Source organism: Podarcis muralis, chromosome 14 (genome assembly GCF_964188315.1).
Source record: "Podarcis muralis chromosome 14, rPodMur119.hap1.1, whole genome shotgun sequence".
NCBI classification, from domain to species: Eukaryota; Metazoa; Chordata; class Lepidosauria; order Squamata; family Lacertidae; genus Podarcis; species Podarcis muralis.
In genome coordinates, this window is record NC_135668.1 from 30,828,638 (window position 1) to 30,846,089 (window position 17,452).

At 51.3% G+C, this 17,452-nt stretch overlaps 1 protein-coding gene across 1 annotated transcript in view; it reads right to left on the reverse strand.

The window, feature by feature from the left end:
* LOC114584680 (heparan sulfate glucosamine 3-O-sulfotransferase 4-like) overlaps positions 1-16,584 on the reverse strand; it is a 93,698-nt gene extending 77,114 nt beyond the window's left edge. The window contains exon 1 of the mRNA XM_028706712.2: positions 14,924-16,584. Within this exon, the coding sequence (XP_028562545.2) occupies positions 14,924-15,489 (566 nt within the window). The 5' untranslated portion in view covers positions 15,490-16,584. The remainder of the gene's footprint in view (positions 1-14,923) is intronic.
* Positions 16,585-17,452: the final 868 nt, after the last annotated feature.

Genomic DNA, 17,452 nt, shown 5'->3' on the forward strand with positions numbered 1-17,452 from the left:
CTAGCTTATATCTCTGAGTTTCTAACACTGCCTGGGGGCCAGATAGGAAGGCTTAGAGGGCCAGCGTTGGCACCCAGGCCCAGGGCTCCCCACTCCTCATCCAGACATGATATCACTGCTTTTTAAAAGTGATGCCTCAGCTCTGGAATTGCTGCCGAGACCCCAGGGACAGTTCAGTTCACGTCACCCAGCGATGATGTGAGACCTACTTCTGTGGACCAAAAAGAGTGCAAAGCAGCCCTTGGTATGAAACTTTAACAAACCTTAATGGAGAGCCTAACAACATTTGCTCTAACATCATCTGTACAATTTAGGAGCAATAAAGCATCAGGCCCAAGTCTGCACAAATAAGCTTTCAGCTCAGGTTGCAAAGTTCAGCCCATTAAACAAGGCCAGCCATCACCTCCCTGCAATGAGTAATGATGCCGAATAGCATTTAGAGAGATAAAAACCCTTTTTGCATAGGAATGAGCTGCGTGACTCGCTGGATCTTCCAGCTCTGTGGCCGGAGGTGCTGCTTTGCCAACGAAGTCGTGGCTCCAGGCACTCCTCTCTGGCGCTTTGATTTGTTCAGACTTCCAGAGGATTTTGAGCTGAGTAAGGAACCTTGGCTCCTCTTCATCTAGGTGTGCGCAGAGGGTGCCCATAGCATCAGACATGCCCCTTTTCATCCGCAAAGGGGCTGGCTGATGAAGTTCAGGCACTGCACAGCTCCACAGACCCCCCCCCCTCCCCGCTTCCATCCAAAGGCAACTGCTGGGAATTATCATGACTGTGTGTTCATGCATGCACACACAAACCAGCATACATTTTCCCACTGTACATCTGACAAAGAAAGAGAAGACCGGTACAAAAGCTTTCTTTGACAACCAAGCAAACTGACACTGTGACAAGTTTTCAGAAATGCCAAATTTTCAGAGCAAGGCAGCAATGCATTAGTAATGGCACTGGGCTGAAATTGCTGAGAATGTTCTCAAAATACAGTCATGTAAACAGAAATAATAACAGTCCTTCTCTTCCAGCCATTTACCTGCAGTGGCAGTGAGAACGCCTGTCTCTTCACTTATGCTCCTCTCTCAGTGAAGTCATAATGTAGCATAAAGCTGATTGGCTACATACCCTCATGACATCAGCCCTTTCATGGTGTGATCCCCAATTGGCTGGGATCAGCCAAGTGACTATTCCTGGGAACATGAAAGCAGCAAAAAGCATCAATGAAGGTTTGATTATCTGGATTTAAAGCCTTTTCAGGAAAACTTCTTCCCCCTACCCTGCACTATTTCCAGTCAAACACAAGAGAATATTTGGTGCAGTCCTAGTAATTAACACATCAGTCTCCAAGATAATAGTGACAAGACAAATTGGCTCCTGTGATCTTATGCAAATAGGAAAACAAATCGTTAACCACTTTAGGACAGAGTGCTCTGGGCCCTTTGTTTGTTTATAGAGATTTGCTTGATCTTATTGTTTTAAAAGTTGTATTAGGTCATCCTTCCTCAACCTAGTGCCTTCCAGATATTTTGGACTACAATTCCCATCAGTCCCAGCTAGCCTGGCCATTAGATGGTGCAGTGGTTGGGAACACGCCCATGGTGGCTGATGGGAGTTGTAGTGCAAAACATATGGAGGACAGCAGGTTGGAGAAGGCTGTACTAGGCAAAGACACAGCTTTGGAGATGGAACCCAATGCAGAAGGTACCATAGACACTAGACTTCAACCTTGGACTGGCCCCCAGAACTGCCAAAGCCTCCTGGGTTTCTTGACTCCACTTCCAAACTGCTCCAGCAAAGTGGATTTCACAAGCTGACAACTCTATTTCTTCTGGTAGGGGCACTTCTTGTGTGACATCACCATACCTATGCAGGGAGCAGCAAGACAGACAGAGAGCCCAATTTTAGCAAAAGCCAATTTCACTTTACTTTTAAAAAATGGTGGGGGTGCATGACTCTCTAATAGCACAGAAATAAGAGGAGGAAGTGGTGGCAACTCCATCACTCCCTTCCTCTAGTCTTTTCACATATCCAGAAACGGACCAGCAGCCAGCATTCAAGGCGGTTGATGATATCACCCAAAACACCTACAAATCCAGTCGCTCTTAAGTATGAGAGAGAACCAGTGTGGTGCTCAGTGGGGGATCGTGGGCCAGTCACAGCCTCTCAACCTAACCTACTTCACAGGGTTGTTGTGAGGATAAAATAGAGGGGAGATAAGTATGTACACCACTTTGTTGGAGGAAAGGTGGGATGTAAATGTAGTAGTAGTAATAGTAATTCTAGAAGAAGCAGGTGGTTCCTGGAAGACCAAGCAGGAATCTGTTCAATTCAATGGGATTGGATTGAGTGCAGTGGGATTTTTCTCACTCTGCACGGGAAAGACACCCTCTTGAAATAGCAAGCATCAAATCAGAGGGATGCTCCGTAAGAAAGGAATAGGAAGGAGAAAGTGTTGGCAAACACACCAAGACATCCAACAGAGTAGCAGAGGCTTCCCTAGACTAAGGATGGATAGGAACAGAGATTTCCTTGTAGCATTTTTGACTCACTCACTCACCTAAAACTATTGAGCCTGGAAGCAGGGTGCAATTCAGGCAGGGCACTTCCCTTGTGGGTGGCAGCAAGGATCTGCACAGCAGTTACGGCAACTGTTCTCTGGGTCGGTGCCAGAATGGGGCTTGCCTGGGATTGTGAGATGAAGACACTCTCAGCCCAAGTGAGCCTCCCACATCCACACTGTGGGCTGAAGCCTTTAGCCTGATATCGATCCTTTCTCAAAATGGATTGGGAAGCCATGGCCCTGTTTGGTGACCCAGTCCTATACCTTGCCTCCTTCTTCCCTGGCCTGGGTCCTTTCCTGTAGGCCTCTTCAGCCAACAGCACACCCTAAGGCACCCGGTAAAACACCTAATGAAAATAAGTGGCTGAGGCGTGTTAAACGTACGTGCTGAGAGGTCCTGAATGAGGCTGGGATTCATTTAGTTCAAATAAATAGTCGGGAAATTAGCCAAAAGGGAGAGAGCTGACTTTGCATGCAAAATAGGGCAGGATCGATGCCTGGCTGTATCCTCTGAGGGAACAGCCCATCGTCAATCAGAGACCTCCTCCAGGAGAGCCAGAGAACCATCTGGAAGCTACTTTTGGGGGGGAAGCTTACACAGCTTAAATGGAGCTGGAGGGACACACCAAACTCTTCCATGGAAGGACTGGTAGACTCCCCAAGGAGGAGGTTGCATCAGGCAGACAGGTGTAACTGGGGGGGGGGGGGCTCTTTAGAAAGCTGAGATTGAGGCAGGGACTGTTTTTTTCCTGGAAGGGGCCTCCCTGATCTCGGCAAACAGATCTCTTTCCTCTGTTCTATGACTTTGCATGCCAGGGGCATGATGAGCGGTCAACACTGTGCCTAGGTGCTGGAGACCACCAGCCCTATCCCATTAGTGAATTCACTGCTTACTTAAATGGACCAGCTGTTAGCTCTTCCATCCTCATCACAAAACACACCATGCACACCACTTCCATATGACCACACACCCTTCAGTCACCCCTTCCCCCGAAGAACGCACACAAAAGCACAAGTGGGCCCACACGTTTTGTTGGTGGTGGAGGTAGAACTGCAGACATGGAGGCCCAAGCATGTAGACTTTATGCTATCTTACTCAGTTGAGTATCTTGACCAACAGAGAAGATGATGCCATTTTTATCCCTTTCTGCACATGGCACCCTCCATATATTTAGGACTACAACTCCCACCAGACCCAGCCAGCATAGCCTCGTTGGGGAAGGATGGTCAGGTGCAGAGGTGGGAACCTCAGGAGTGAGCGCCAAACGTTGGCCTCTATCTGGTCCTTGGGGCTCTGCCAAGACCACACTCCCTCTCCTAGCCACCCCCTCTTTTGCCAGGCCACACCCCTCACTGCCCTTGCTTCACATCCCCCTTGAGTGTTTTGCCAGGCTGAAATGTGCCAAATTGGACTCTGACCTTGCCTCGTGCTTGCCTGTATGAAGCACAGAGAGGGTATGTGTGAAGAAACTAGCCTCCTGTACAAAGGTAAAATTTACATCTGTTGCTTCACCCACTTTTGCCTTGGGCCCCACCCATCACTGGCATGTGGCCCTCAGAATGTTGCTCAGAAGAGAATGTGGCCCTTGGGCTTTAAAGGGTTCCCCACCCCTTATCTAGTGGGATTCCAGCTCTCTTTGTCTGGCTTGACTTTGTGGGTGCCTTTGCTGCTCACCTCTCAGCCCCCTCCCCTCAAAACTGCACATGCACCACAGCCTTGAAGGCACACATGGCTTTAACGCCTACAATGAATTTTAGGTACACTCTTCTCCTGTTTATGTAGCAAAATAAATTCTTCAGAGAAGCTGGCACACTTCATGGGAGAGCTTGTGGAGGTAAATACCTTCATTTGCATAAAATGTGCCTGGCGATTGTAATGCTGAAGTCATAAAGAGCTGAGGGGTTTATGATCCATACTTTGATGCTTGCAGGATGTAAAATCTGACATGACGGAGGGAGGAGAGAGAGACAACATTTACCAAACTGGTTCTAAGGAAAGGGGAAAATGGAAGATTTACAGAAATAGCCAATTCCTTTTATATAACTACAAATTCTGTCTCCATCTTTCAAAAGAGTTTTCCTTTTTTTAAAAAAAGGAAGGGGGTTCTTTCTACCACTTTTGAGATAAATTACATTGAAAGGAAACAGCAGCATTAAGCATGGAACAGGATTGAAATGAAGAGTTCCCAGGATGAAGACTGTGGGAAGGAGAAGGGTCTCCAATGGGCAGGTTTGCTCCCAGGAGCTCAGATTCCTCTGAAGGTGCAGAAGGTTTTGCAAAGCCTGCTGCAGCATGACAGCCTTCTGGTGCCTGACAGAAGCCAAGAGGAAAGGTGTGCAGGAGGATCCCAGCAACATCATAGAATCATAGAACTGTATGATTCTATGGAAGAGTTGGAAGAGACCCCAAGAGTCATCTTGTTCGATCCCCAGCAATGCAGTAATCACAGCTAAACTATATCTGACTGATGGCCATCCAACCTCTCTTGATAAACCTCCAAGGAAGGAGAATCCACACCTTCCAAGGGAGTCCACTCCACTGGTGAACAGCTCTTACCATCAGAAAGTTTTTTCTAAGGTTTAGTCAGAATGACCTTTCTTGCCATTAGTTTGGGTCCTACCAGCAGAAAACAAGCTTGCCCCATCTTCCATGTGAAGGCCCTTCAGATATTTGAAGACGGGTATCATATTGCCTTTTAATCCTCTCTTCTCCAGGCTAAACATTCCCAACTCCCTCAGCTGTTCCTCATATGTCCAGCATTCTGTCCTTACAGTGGTCAACCAGATGTCTCTCTCAACCAGATCCCACAAATGGAATCCAAGCACTCTCCCCATCTGCAATTCCCAGCAATGGGTATTCAGAGGCATTTACTTCTTCCAGATGTTTTGGGACAGCTCTCACTACCACACACTGGCTCATTTTGATGAAGGAAAGCTGCTTCCAGTAGGGTGACCAGAAGTGGCTAAGGGGGCAGAACCTTCTCTCCACTGATTTCCTCATTCCACAGCAGTGGTTTTAGACCTGCATGGGAAATATGCAAGATTATACATAGCTCTAAATTATTCTCATTTTGCAGATGAGGAACAGAGGCTGGGAGAATGATAGATAGACTGATCTACCCAGGGGCAATGGCCAAGAATGGGTAGAGGGGTTCAAGGGGTACAAGATACAAGATGGGTGACACCTGGCTTGAGAGCAGTACATGTGAAAAGGATCTAGGAGTCTTGGTTGACCACAAACTTGACATGAGCCAACAGTGTGACGCGGCAGCTAAAAAAGCCAATGCAATTCTGGGCTGCATCAATAGGAGTATAGCATCTAGATCAAGGGAAGTAATAGTACTGTATTCTGCTCTGGTCAGACCTCACCTGGAGTACTGTGTCCAGTTCTGGGCACCACAGTTCAAGAAGGACACTGACAAACTGGAACGTGTCCAGAGGAGGGCAACCAAAATGGTCAAAGGCCTGGAAACGATGCCTTATGAGGAACGGCTAAGGGAGCTGGGCATGTTTAGCCTGGAGAAGAGGAGGTTAAGGGGTGATATGATAGCCATGTTCAAATATATAAAAGGATGTCATATAGAGGAGGGAGAAAGGTTGTTTTCTGCTGCTCCAGAGAAGCGGACACGGAGCAATGGATCCAAACTACAAGAAAGAAGATTCCACCTAAACATTAGGAAGAACTTCCTGACAGTAAGAGCTGTTCAACAGTGGAATTTGCTGCCAAGGAGTGTGGTGGAGTCTCCTTCTTTGGAGGTCTTTAAGCAGAGGCTTGACAACCATATGTCAGGAGTGCTCTGATGGTGTTTCCTGCTTGGCAGGGGGTTGGACTCGACGGCCCTTGTGGTCTATTCCAACTCTATGATTCTATGATTCTAAGTCTCCCAGATCAAAGCCTACCTCTGCATCCACCAGACCTCAGTAGCTCTCATGGGGTGTGGAGTGGGACGGAAGCAGGTATCTCAAATCTTTATGTGGAAAGGGCTGCAGGTACCCCATTGGCACATAATGCTAAAGATTTGCAGCAGGCAAAAGGGCCAGCCTGTCTCCTGCATGGCTGGAATGAGGCAGAGGCCATGGACTATGGGACCCACCAGTAGGGGAGGTCCCCAGGTGGCACCATCCTCAGGCACCTCCTTTCAGTGGGTTGGGAAATCTCTTTCAACCTGAGGGCCAAATTTCCTCATGGGCAGCAATCCAGGGGCCACATGCCAGTGTTGGCATGTGTAGCTGCAGTTCATCCATGCAGGGCACAGAGCTCTCTTAAGTGTACATCTCTCTACCCAGACAAGCAGGATTGTGACAATCCAAGGACACATTCCAGCCAGGCAGGGACACTGGAAGAGCATGTGGAGCAGGACCAGGGATTGGACATGGTCTGGGAAAAGTCCCCAGGGCTACAGAGAGGGCCTGGAGGGCTGCACTACAGCCCCCTTGCCCACCCCTTGAAGATCTAAGGCAAGAGGCGAGTTCCCAGCTTCTTACAGCCTAATCTTTACAGCAGCAGGCGGAAAGGGCTTGGATAACAGGATGAAGGTTAAAACTTTGGATAGTGGAAATAAATTGCCAATGAAACTTTGGGGGTCATTGGGGACTCCATGCAATACATTACAAAGAGGATAGAAAAGCAGATTTCAAAGAAGATTTTAAATTACGGTGGCCCGCTGCCTATTTATGTAGTGCCAGCAAAATTATAATATCCACAGTGAATGCTCGAGGAAGTTTGATGGTGTGTGTCCCTCCGCTGGATTCGGTGCTAAAAGCTTAGCCGTTCATTCATACTCATACCCTTCTCAATTCATTGAAACCACTTCAAGCAAAAATCATTTGAAAGAAATTACCACTGCACCATGAGCAGTGAAAAATGTCCCACATGAGCCCCACCAGCCCCAAAAGCAATAAAATTTCTGCTGAAGTGCACAGTATAATAACTCAGGGAAAAAAGGGGGAAGGTCCCCATGACAACAAGAGGAAGGAAAAAAGCCACAGAGCAATGCAGAAGATTCAGTCCTCCCTCCATACAAGGTGTCACCAATTTGTGCTGCCGTGTGCCGCCGCCACAGCTCTCACTTGGAGCCTTCAAGGCCTTCGCCTCCAGTTCTCCTAGGAAGCAAGTCATTTGGTTGTTCCCAGGGAGCAGTGAATGCTGCTCTTTCTGAAGCAGGCATAGGGCATGGGAGGGGCCCTGCTTTTTGCATATCTATAGACCCGTTAATTCACCTAACTGCACCCACTACTGACTTTCCTGTTGCCTAAACCAGAGAATAGTCTTTTTATTTAGTGCATGACTATTCCGCCCTTTTGGGAGAAAAGCAATGACAAACCTAGCATCTTAAAAAGCAGAGACATCACCTTGCCAACGAAGGTCCGTATAGTTAAAGCTATGGTTTCCCAGTAGTGATGTATGGAAGTGAGAGCTGGACCATAAAGAAGTCCGATCGCAAATTGATGCTTTTGAATTATGGTGCTGGAGGAGACTCTTGAGAGTCCCACGGACTGCAAGAAGATCAAACCTAACCATTCTTAAGGAAATCAGCCCTGAGTGCTCACTGGAAGGACAGATCCTGAAGCCGAGGCTCCAATACTTTGGCCACCTCATGAGAAGAGAAGACTCCTGGAAAAGACCCTGACGTTGTTAAAGATTGAGGGCATAAGGAGAAGGGGACGACAGAGGACGAGATGGTTGGACAGTGTTCTCAAAGCTACCAGCATGAGTTTGACCAAACTGCGGGAGGCAGTGGAAGACAGGAGTGCCTGGCGTGCTCTGGTCCATGGGGTCACGAAGAGTCGGACACGACTAAACGACTAAATAACAACAATTCTGCCCTTCCTCCTGTGGGAGCCTATGGATGATGGAGTAGGAGGTGCAAGGGGCGTGGAAATGGGTGCCTGCTACACACTCAAGGTTCCTCTCACAGTCGCAAAAAAGGGAGCAGGAAAGCCAAATTGGACATGCAGCTCAGCCCACGTGTGAAATTTCAGATTTCCAATTGGGTGAAGCTTCTTTTGGCCAGTTAGGAACTCATTGAGCTATCTCTACTGCAGTCCCAAAACCTTGGTCACTGTCCATAAGTGTCTTTGGCATGACATGTGCCATACTGGGACAACGAATAAGCCCTAAGATTATCTAACTCAGAAATTAAGGCAGCCAAGGCCAGCTGGCTGGGGCTGATGAGTGTTGTAGTCAAAAACCTCTGGCTCCACGTAGGGGACAGGGGCAATTCTGGCCCAACTGCACTGGCTGCCAATTAGTTTCAGGGCCTAATTCAAAGTGCTGGTTCTGACCTGTAAAGTCTTAAATAGCTCAGGGCTGCAATACCTCAAGGACCACCTCTCTCCAAATGAACTGACTAGGATCCTGCGGAGATAATCTGAGGCCCTTCTTTGTGTGTGCCCCCTCCATGAGAGGTCTGGAGGGTGGCAACAGGAGAATGGGCCTTTACTGCAGTGGCTCCCCACTTGTGGTATGCTCTTCCTTGTAAGACTCAACAGCCACCTTTGTTACATATATGTAGGTGCCAGGCAAAAGCATTCCTCTTCTCCCAGACCTTTGGCTAATTAAACAATCTATGACCTTTTAAACTGTGTATGGGGGGATTATTGTTTTTGTTTCCTATTACATTATGTATTTTTTGTCTTTTTATATTGCAAACTACCCCGTGATCTTCAGATGAAAGGTGGTAGAGAAACTTTAATCATCATCATCTGTTGGCATTGTGTCTGGGTTGCCCATTCATAAGCAAGGCACAAGGGGAACAACCTTCCCCTGCAGCTGGTGTTCTTCAAAGCATGGGCCCTGGCAAGGTCATGGCCAATAGGTTGGAAGTTTGGTTGCAACTCAGCTTGCAGAAGAGGGCATGGCATGGGGTTAAGACAGATAAAGCGAGCGACCTCCACATTCCCAGAATATCCTTGTACAGTGGTACCTCAGGTTACATATGCTTCAGGTTACATATGCTTCAGGTTACAGACTCCACTAACCCAGAAATAGCACCTCAGGTTAAGAACTTTGCTTCAGGATGAGAACAGAAATGGTGTGGTGGTGGTGCAGCGGCAGCGGGAGGCCCCATTAGCTAAAGTGGTGCTTCAGGTTAAGAACAGTTTTGAGTTAAGAACGGACCTCCGGAACAAATTAAGTACTTAACCCGAGGTACCACTGTACCTTTAACCTGTCACCTGTCTCTACAGACTTGCTGTTTAGACTGATACAGTGTGTCTTAAGTTGCATTATGCTTACAACCTCCACCTCCTGCTTCTCTCTTGGCCCCAAAGATGGGTTGGTCCTTAGATGAGGAGACCTCACTGAAAGGAGCCCCACCCTAGCATCACCTTGAAGAAAAAAGGGGGGATCAAAAGGTAATAAGTAAGAGCAGGGATGCACATGTGTTTCCATGGATCTTTGGGGCACTTTGTTTTCCTCCACAGCCCAAGACATCCTCAGCGCAACGGATCCACGATGCACCTGAAAGCCCCCCCCCCCCAGCGATACAGAACAGCACTCAGCAGGAGCCAAGAAAATCAATAGCCCTTCCCAAAGATATAAGAAGCGAGCGGATATAGAACACACCTTCCCCCTCCAGACGCACAAGAAGCATCCGCCAAAACGCAGGAACTGCCAAGGGGTTGGAATGGTTTATATCACCAGGCAGGAAGAAAAACACACTGCCCCAGTCCAGATGCTTTCAAAATCTCTCCAATGTTAGCAGGAAGGAGCAGGCGTTGCGGATGCCAGCTCTCCTGGCTGCTGAGAGCCCAAAGGCTTCCAAGTCTGTCCTGCAGCCCAACCCATCAAAGGGGGCCTGCAGAAAATGGACTCCATTTCGCAACCGCACCCACTGCATTTCTATGTTTATGACTATATTCAAAGTAAATTATCCAGTCAATGAATGAGAGAGTCATTCAGTGAGCCAAGCACACAGAGTCCGCGAAGCAGCATTTCAGGGACTAAGGACTGGTTGAAGCAAGCTTTCAGATCGCACAGGGTTATTCTTTAAGACTGAAGGCTTGGAGGAAAGAGATGTCCTTGTGCCAGGCAGGGGTGGCGCTTGCCCAGTTTTGTGCGATGAACTTCTGTAGTTGTTGCTGATATAGCAAACAGAAAGGATAAAAGGTTTTTTTTTTTAAAAAGCCAGCTTACATTAACAAGAAGAACTTCCCATCTGTTCTAATTTAAGCAAATAGATTAATATAAGAAGTCCATATGTCCAAATAGGCATCTCAGTGAGAGTGATGATTATAAGCTGTAGAAAGGGCAGTGAGATTTTCTGACCCCTGAGTAGGAGATGATGAAGAGTGTGTCTTTCTGGCCTCACAGCAGAAGTTTCTTGGTCACCATAAAGGCAAGAAAAATATATTTTTATTTTTGTTGTCCTCATACCACAAGGATGTGATTTAAGTGCAGGTGAACATCCCCAAATACTAGGGATTTCTGCAAAACAAATCATTAATTTATTACCAGAAAGAAGAAGATGCCACAGGACATGTCCACATTGGAGAGCATTATGTCACCAGTGTCTATCAGAAGTAGCCAATTCCTTCCTGTAGAGACAGTGTGGAGCCCAACATACCCAAAGTATCAGGATGGACTCTGCTGCTACGTGTGCAGAGCTTTCATTCACGAAGCTGCTCTGCTCTACTGGGTGGTATCAACCACGAGGCAAAAGGAACCATCACACAGCACAACCTTCTGTGCAGATAACTCAGGACTGTCATCAGTCAGCAAGCACTTGGGCCTCCAAAACAGAGTTGTGTAGGCAGCTGAACTGATTGTCTTTTATTCTGCTCTTGAGTCATTCCCCCTCTGCCTATTGCAACCTTCCTCTCCCAATTCACGTTCTCCACCTGGAAGCAACCTCAAGTGACTCCTACCATGCACACTTTCCCCTCGTCACCAAAATCTGAGCTGTGGGTAAAACAAATGCATGAAAACAGGCCACTGGAACAGACACCAAAACTGATTGCCGCAGCCAACCTCACTATTCTTGGGGTGCTCAATATGCAAGCTGGTTGCACACAAACACCTTGAGATGATTTTGAGTAACTAAACACTCTAGACGGGAAGCGGTGTAGCCAACTAAGTCCTACTCAGAGTAGACCCATTGAAATGTGTCTGTCTCAGCTTAGCCGTGAGTCAGTGGTGTAGCCCACCCACCTGCAAGTAAGGTTGATCCATTGCTCACATGTCCTTAGGCTGACATAACCTGACAGGTAACTTTAGGATTAGTAAAAACTGTAGGATTAAAAAAACTGAAAAAGCAGTAGCTTGAAAGGAATCTGTTGCAAGTTTGCATCAGAAGAACAGGCCTTACACATTTAACTAGCTTTGAATTAAAAGGTTGTGCATCTTGAAAAGCTGTTTTGTGATATTATAGGCTGTGCAAATGTGAAAGAAAGAGCTAACATTTACCTCCTTTTTCAAATTAACCAAGTAAATGTATTTGTGCCATCATTTGGATGGTGTCTGCCAGTGTGTGCCTTTGCCTGTCCTTTCATTGGGGTGAAATGGGGTGGGGTGAGGGGCCCTGTGACGTCTACTATGGGGCAACACTTTCTTGCAACAACCTTACTCAGTGTAAAAACCTTCTAAGCAGGTTGTCTGGTGACAAGGAGGGTGGCGGGTGGCGAGGAGAGAATTATCAGAGGATACAGCCAGTTCTGCTTTATCACATACACTAAGAAGCAGCCTGTTAATATGCAGGGGTGGCACCCCAGCTTAAATCCCTGGCCCAGGCATGACACTTTGGCACAGCAAGCCCAAGGCTCCCACAACCCATGGAAAAGCATTGCCTGCCGAGAAAGGGACTCCATTGATTTCTCTGCAACGTGCAAGCAAAGCCATACAGACACAATCAGATATCTTAGACTCGGAGACACCCAATTATAATTGGCTCTGAACTGAACCGGATTAGCCACACACAGAGCAAATGACAGAGAATGTGGGATCAACAGCCTGGAGGAAGCTTGGTGTTCTCGTTGCCCAGGCGGGGGTGGGGGAGGGGAGGAGGAGGAGGAGGAGGAGGGGCCGGCTGCAGAGCCGATCAGGCAGCTTGTGGCTCCTCCATCCACTCCGTTGCGCAAGGAGAGCAAAGGATCCTTCTGTGCAGCAGATCGGTGGAAGGGGTCTGGGGGCCGGAGTTGCAAACTACCATTCCGAAGAGATTCGCGCACGCCCGACAGAAAGACACGAGCCTCCCCTTTACATCTAAGGCCGGGAGGAAACCCTCCTGGAAACACCAACGGGAGCATCGTGTCACTGTAACGCTTCTTCCGGGGCGCCCACCAATTGCTCCTGTTCTCGGATGCCCCAGAGGAAGACTTCAAGTTGCCCAAGAGAAGCGGGAGCTCAGGCACAGCTGCACCCGCGGTGGGTCTGGGTGCCCTGGACCCCTCTGGGGCATTCCCACGCACGCACCCCCAGCTGCTATTGCTGCTGCTGTTCTGGCACCATAATCGGTCTAAAACCTCTTTTCATGAGAAGGAAGCTATCGCCGAGCGAGCCCCCCAGGCGCCCCCCCCATTTCTGGCACTCGCAAAGCAGGAAGTCCCCAGAGCAAAGCCGCCTCTGTGGCCCCCGCCCGCAACAAACTGGCTGCCTCGCACTGGCCCTTCCAGCCCATCTATTCATTATATTTCTTAATGAACTGCATGCACTTTGCGTTAAGTTTTATAGTGCCTTTTTATTTAAGCTTTCAAATATGTTGCGAGTCACATGGAGACCTTTGTGCGTAACAAGAGACTAACGAACTAAAGGTAATAAGAATAATTTACACTTCAGCAAAAACACACGAGGGAGGCGCTCAATAAAATGAAGCCTTGGCTATTTGAGGACGACCCATCCGAGAGGGTCCCCATCCCTGCTCCTGCCCGCTCCTCTCACCTTTACAGCGCAGGCAAGTGGCTGCGGGGATCTCCTTTCCCATCAGCAACCCGGTTCTCCTCGGACTCCTCGGCACCTGAACAAGGCAGGCTTAGCGCTCAGGCACAGAAACCTGAGGGGCTGCTGAAGCCTTCAAATCTCCCCCAGAAAACTTGCCTAGAGGCGTAGAGTCCCTGCTCGACAGGGCGACACCTCGCACGGAGCTCATAACTCTGCCCTCAGCCTGCCTTGAGGAATTTCTGCTTTCTGCCCCAGGAAGGGATTGAGAAGAGCCCGTTTTGGAGAGTGCACCTTGGACAGCATTTTACTGCAAAACCCGGTGGTGATGGTAATACTCAGAGCGTTTCAACACAAAGTTCTTATCCCAGGGGATCAGGATTGAGTTTTCAGGGGTTCCCCTCAATTGCACAGGGCCACGGGGCCGCTTTCCAACCCCAAATTCGACCAGGTCTAGGACTTTGCTGCTCTTGGAACAGGGGTGAGTGGGAGGGTGGAACGCAGCATGACTTTGTTTGGGGACATCTCCGAAATATTGTGAACAGCTTTGAATAGCTGGACAATCTTCTTAAAATGAAAGGGACACGCGCAAGCGGCTCTCAGGAGGAGAGCTGAGCTGAGCTGAGCTGAGCTCCCCTGTGGCACTACAAGGACTCCTGACTCCCTAACTGCGTTTTGACAAGCAAGGAGCCACCTGCGGCTCATGGGCAGGGAGAGTCGCTCCGGTCTTTTGGCCCGTCACAAGCTTTGCACTCGGCCCTCGGCTCTCCCAACCATTGCTGGTCCCTTCTCCACAACGGGGCGGCTTTCAGGACCATGGACAGCGCTGCGCAAACAAGCTCCGCGCCTCGCTTGCTTTGACACCCTTCCGCGGCGGGAGCGGCTTTCAGACCACATCACCTCTCGGGGAGGTGGTCTTTTTCCCAGCCTAGGTTCCTGGCTTGCAGGGTGGCACGTCTAAGCAAGTGGAGGCGAGAGGCTGCCCTAAAGCGCCGGGAGAGAACGAACTTTCTCCCTTGGGATTCCCATGCCAAGGGTGTAGGGCAACACGTGGCGGCAAAAGCCCCGCCACTCGCGAAGGTGAACTGCCCCAAGGAGAAATCGAACCCTCGGAGGCGACATTCCTGTCCCGGAGGGACGGAGCCCGCCACCCACCCAGGGCTAAGCTTGGTTCCGAAGGGGGCAAGCTCCAATCGCCCTGGCCTAGGGTCCTTTCGGCGACATGGACAGCCCCGCTTTCTGGCCACCACCAGGAGGCTCAAGGCCGGCCGCCGGAAAGTCCTAGCCATTACTCCGTGCCAGAGCAGAAAGGCCCCGGTTTCAATCCGCGGCAGCATCTCCGGGTCAGGCTGCAAAACGGACCCTGTCTGGATCACCGGAGAGCGGACAATACTGAGTGAGGTGGACTCCCATGCTCGCTCTTCCTCGGTGCCAGCGCAACCTCTGGGCGCCTTTACCCGGCGAGTGCCCCCTTCCCGCGCCCGCGCGGTGCTCACCTGTACCAGTCGAGGCCCTTATCGTAGTTGCGGTCGAAGAAGTGGGGTTCGGTGCCTACGGCGCGGACGTCGGGGTGCGCTCGGAGCGCCTCCAGCAGGGCGCGGGTGCCCCCTTTCTTCACGCCGATAATAAGCGCCTGCGGCAGCCGCTTCTCCCCGTAGTCCGGCGTGGCGGTGGCAGCGGCGGCGGCAGCTTCGGAGCCCGCGGCGGCAGCAACGCTGGCGCTGCTACTGCTGCTGTCGCCGCCAACACCGAGGTCCCGGTCCGGGGCGCTGCTGGGGCTGCTGGCTGAGGGTGGGTCTGTCTCGGTCCAGGCGCGGCTGGGCTCGGTGGCCTCGGAGACAGAGGGCGGCGAAGGGGTACGTAGCCACGCGGGGCTCCCGTTGCGCGGCGGAGGGGTGTCGACGGCAGAGGGGCTGAGCGGGGAGCCCTGCGGGGCGAGCGGGGACGAGGGGAGGGCGCCGGGGCCGCCCATGAGGCTGTAGCAGGCGTAGGTGAGGCAGAGCGAGAGGCTGCACATGCAGAGCAGCTTGCGGGCGGGGGGGCCCTTAGGCGGGGGGGCCATGCCGCCTGCCCGTGCCCAGCCCCGGCCGCATCCTGTCAGCCGCCCGCCGGCCGCCGCCCCCCCGGCCGCACGGCCCGCCGCCGCCGCTGCTCCTGCTGCTGCTCCTGCCGGCCCCCGGCCCCCCAGCCGCCGCCTCTGCTCGGGGGGAGCCCCGCATGGCACAACCGCCCGGGCGGGCCCCGCGTCTGCCCAGCCGAGGCTGCTGCTGCTCCTGCTGCTCCCGCTCCTGCTGCTGCTGCTGCTGCTTCCGAGCGAGGGAGTCCCCGGCGAAAGTTTGTGCTGGGTGCTGAGCAGGAGGCGGGGCGGCGGCGGGGCGGGGCGGGACGAGGGAGGGAGGGATGGACGGAGGATGGACGCGGCGAGGGCTGTCTGCTGGGGCGGGGACGAAGCAGCGGGCCCGGCAGCTACTAGCTCCGGCAGCCCACCCAGAGAGCCCCTGACCTGCTGGGAAGGGTCTACCGGAGCTTTCTCGGCTAGCCCGGTCCCAAGAGGTGCCTACGGAGATGGATTCTCAAAGACAGCCAGCCGCCTCCGCCTCCGAAGCCGGACGCAGTGAGGGAGTTCAGAGCCGTTTGCCTCTAGAATGGGGTACAGCTGGTCCCAAAGCGCCCAGCTTCTGCCTTTCGATTCGCTGGTTGGGTCGGGACACGTGGCTTCCTCTCTGCCCCAGTTTCCCCCTTGGGAACAGCAGTGGCCTACCTGGCCTGGGTGCTCTGTGTGTGTTTGTGTGACGGAATTAGCGATGTCACCTGCGTGTGATGCGCCTATCTGATCCTTGGGCCGGACATTCCGTGAGCAATGCTCTGGCCATTCTGCGTCGGAAGTGGCATTTGGACGTGCCCCACCCCTGCTCAGCGCTCCCGCTCTTGACCGCTACTCTCCTCCGGGCCGAGGCAGGTTGCACGGCCCATAAGTTGAGAAGGGAAGCCAGAGACCCGAGTTCACGCGTCACTTGGGAAGAGGCTCCTTGCACAGAGGAGGCTTTCCTTCCGCGGGGCTTGTTAGGTCCCGCTCGCCTAGCCAGGCGGCGGTGACGGCGCTCGCGGGCTGACTGAGCATCTGACAGGCGCCTTGTTTGGAGAAGGGAATGGTGGCGTGTCCTGATCCGAGGCGTCCATAAACCCTTCCCAGGTTTCCTGTCCGGCCTGGCTGCCCAAGAGTAGCAGCAGCAGCAGCAGCAGCAGCGAGATTTCAGCTCGCTGCTGCTCTCCGCTGGACAAGCGGTTCTGCTCGCAGCTCCAGTCCAGATAAAGATTATTCCTTTCTAATATATTTTTATGGTCCACATGAGACCGCTGAAATGGAGAGCCTGGGCGTTCCTGTAAATCATTTTCTGTAACTGGTGGATTCCCCCCTCGGCTCCCTTACGGGCGTTAGGCAAACGCGAGACTGGGACTGACAGGCCGAGCAAGGAGGCTCTTCTCCGGCTTTGACAAGTCCTGGAAGAAGCAAAGCAAGCCTGTCTCAGCCTGGTGTTTTTGCAGAGGTTATTCCTGGGAAGTGTGTGGTGTATGGGCGTGCGTGCGCGCCTGTTTGCATCTTTCTCTTGCCCCTCTTTCTCTCTGCAGGACTGCCTTGCAAAGGGACAGCACTGCTCCAGCTCCCTTAGCACAGATTAATTACTCCCTTGATACCCTTTTCCTGTTCTATTGTGCCAGCCTGCACATTACAGGTCAAATGCTCATTTAACCCAGCATCCTCTTTTCACTGCAGCCAGCCAAGTGCCACCTTCCACTGGGAAGTCCCCGAGGAGAATTTGAGTGCAACAGCAGCAGCAGGAGGACTCTCCCCACTTAGGATTCTCACTCAGAGGCATATTGCCTCTGATAGGGGAAAAAGTCATTGTGGCTTGGAGCCATCAATAGCCTTGTCCTCCAGGAATTCTTCTCATCCTCTTTTGAAGCCATCCAAGTTGGTGGCCATCACTGTCTCCTGGGAAAGTGGTTTCCATAGTTTAACAACA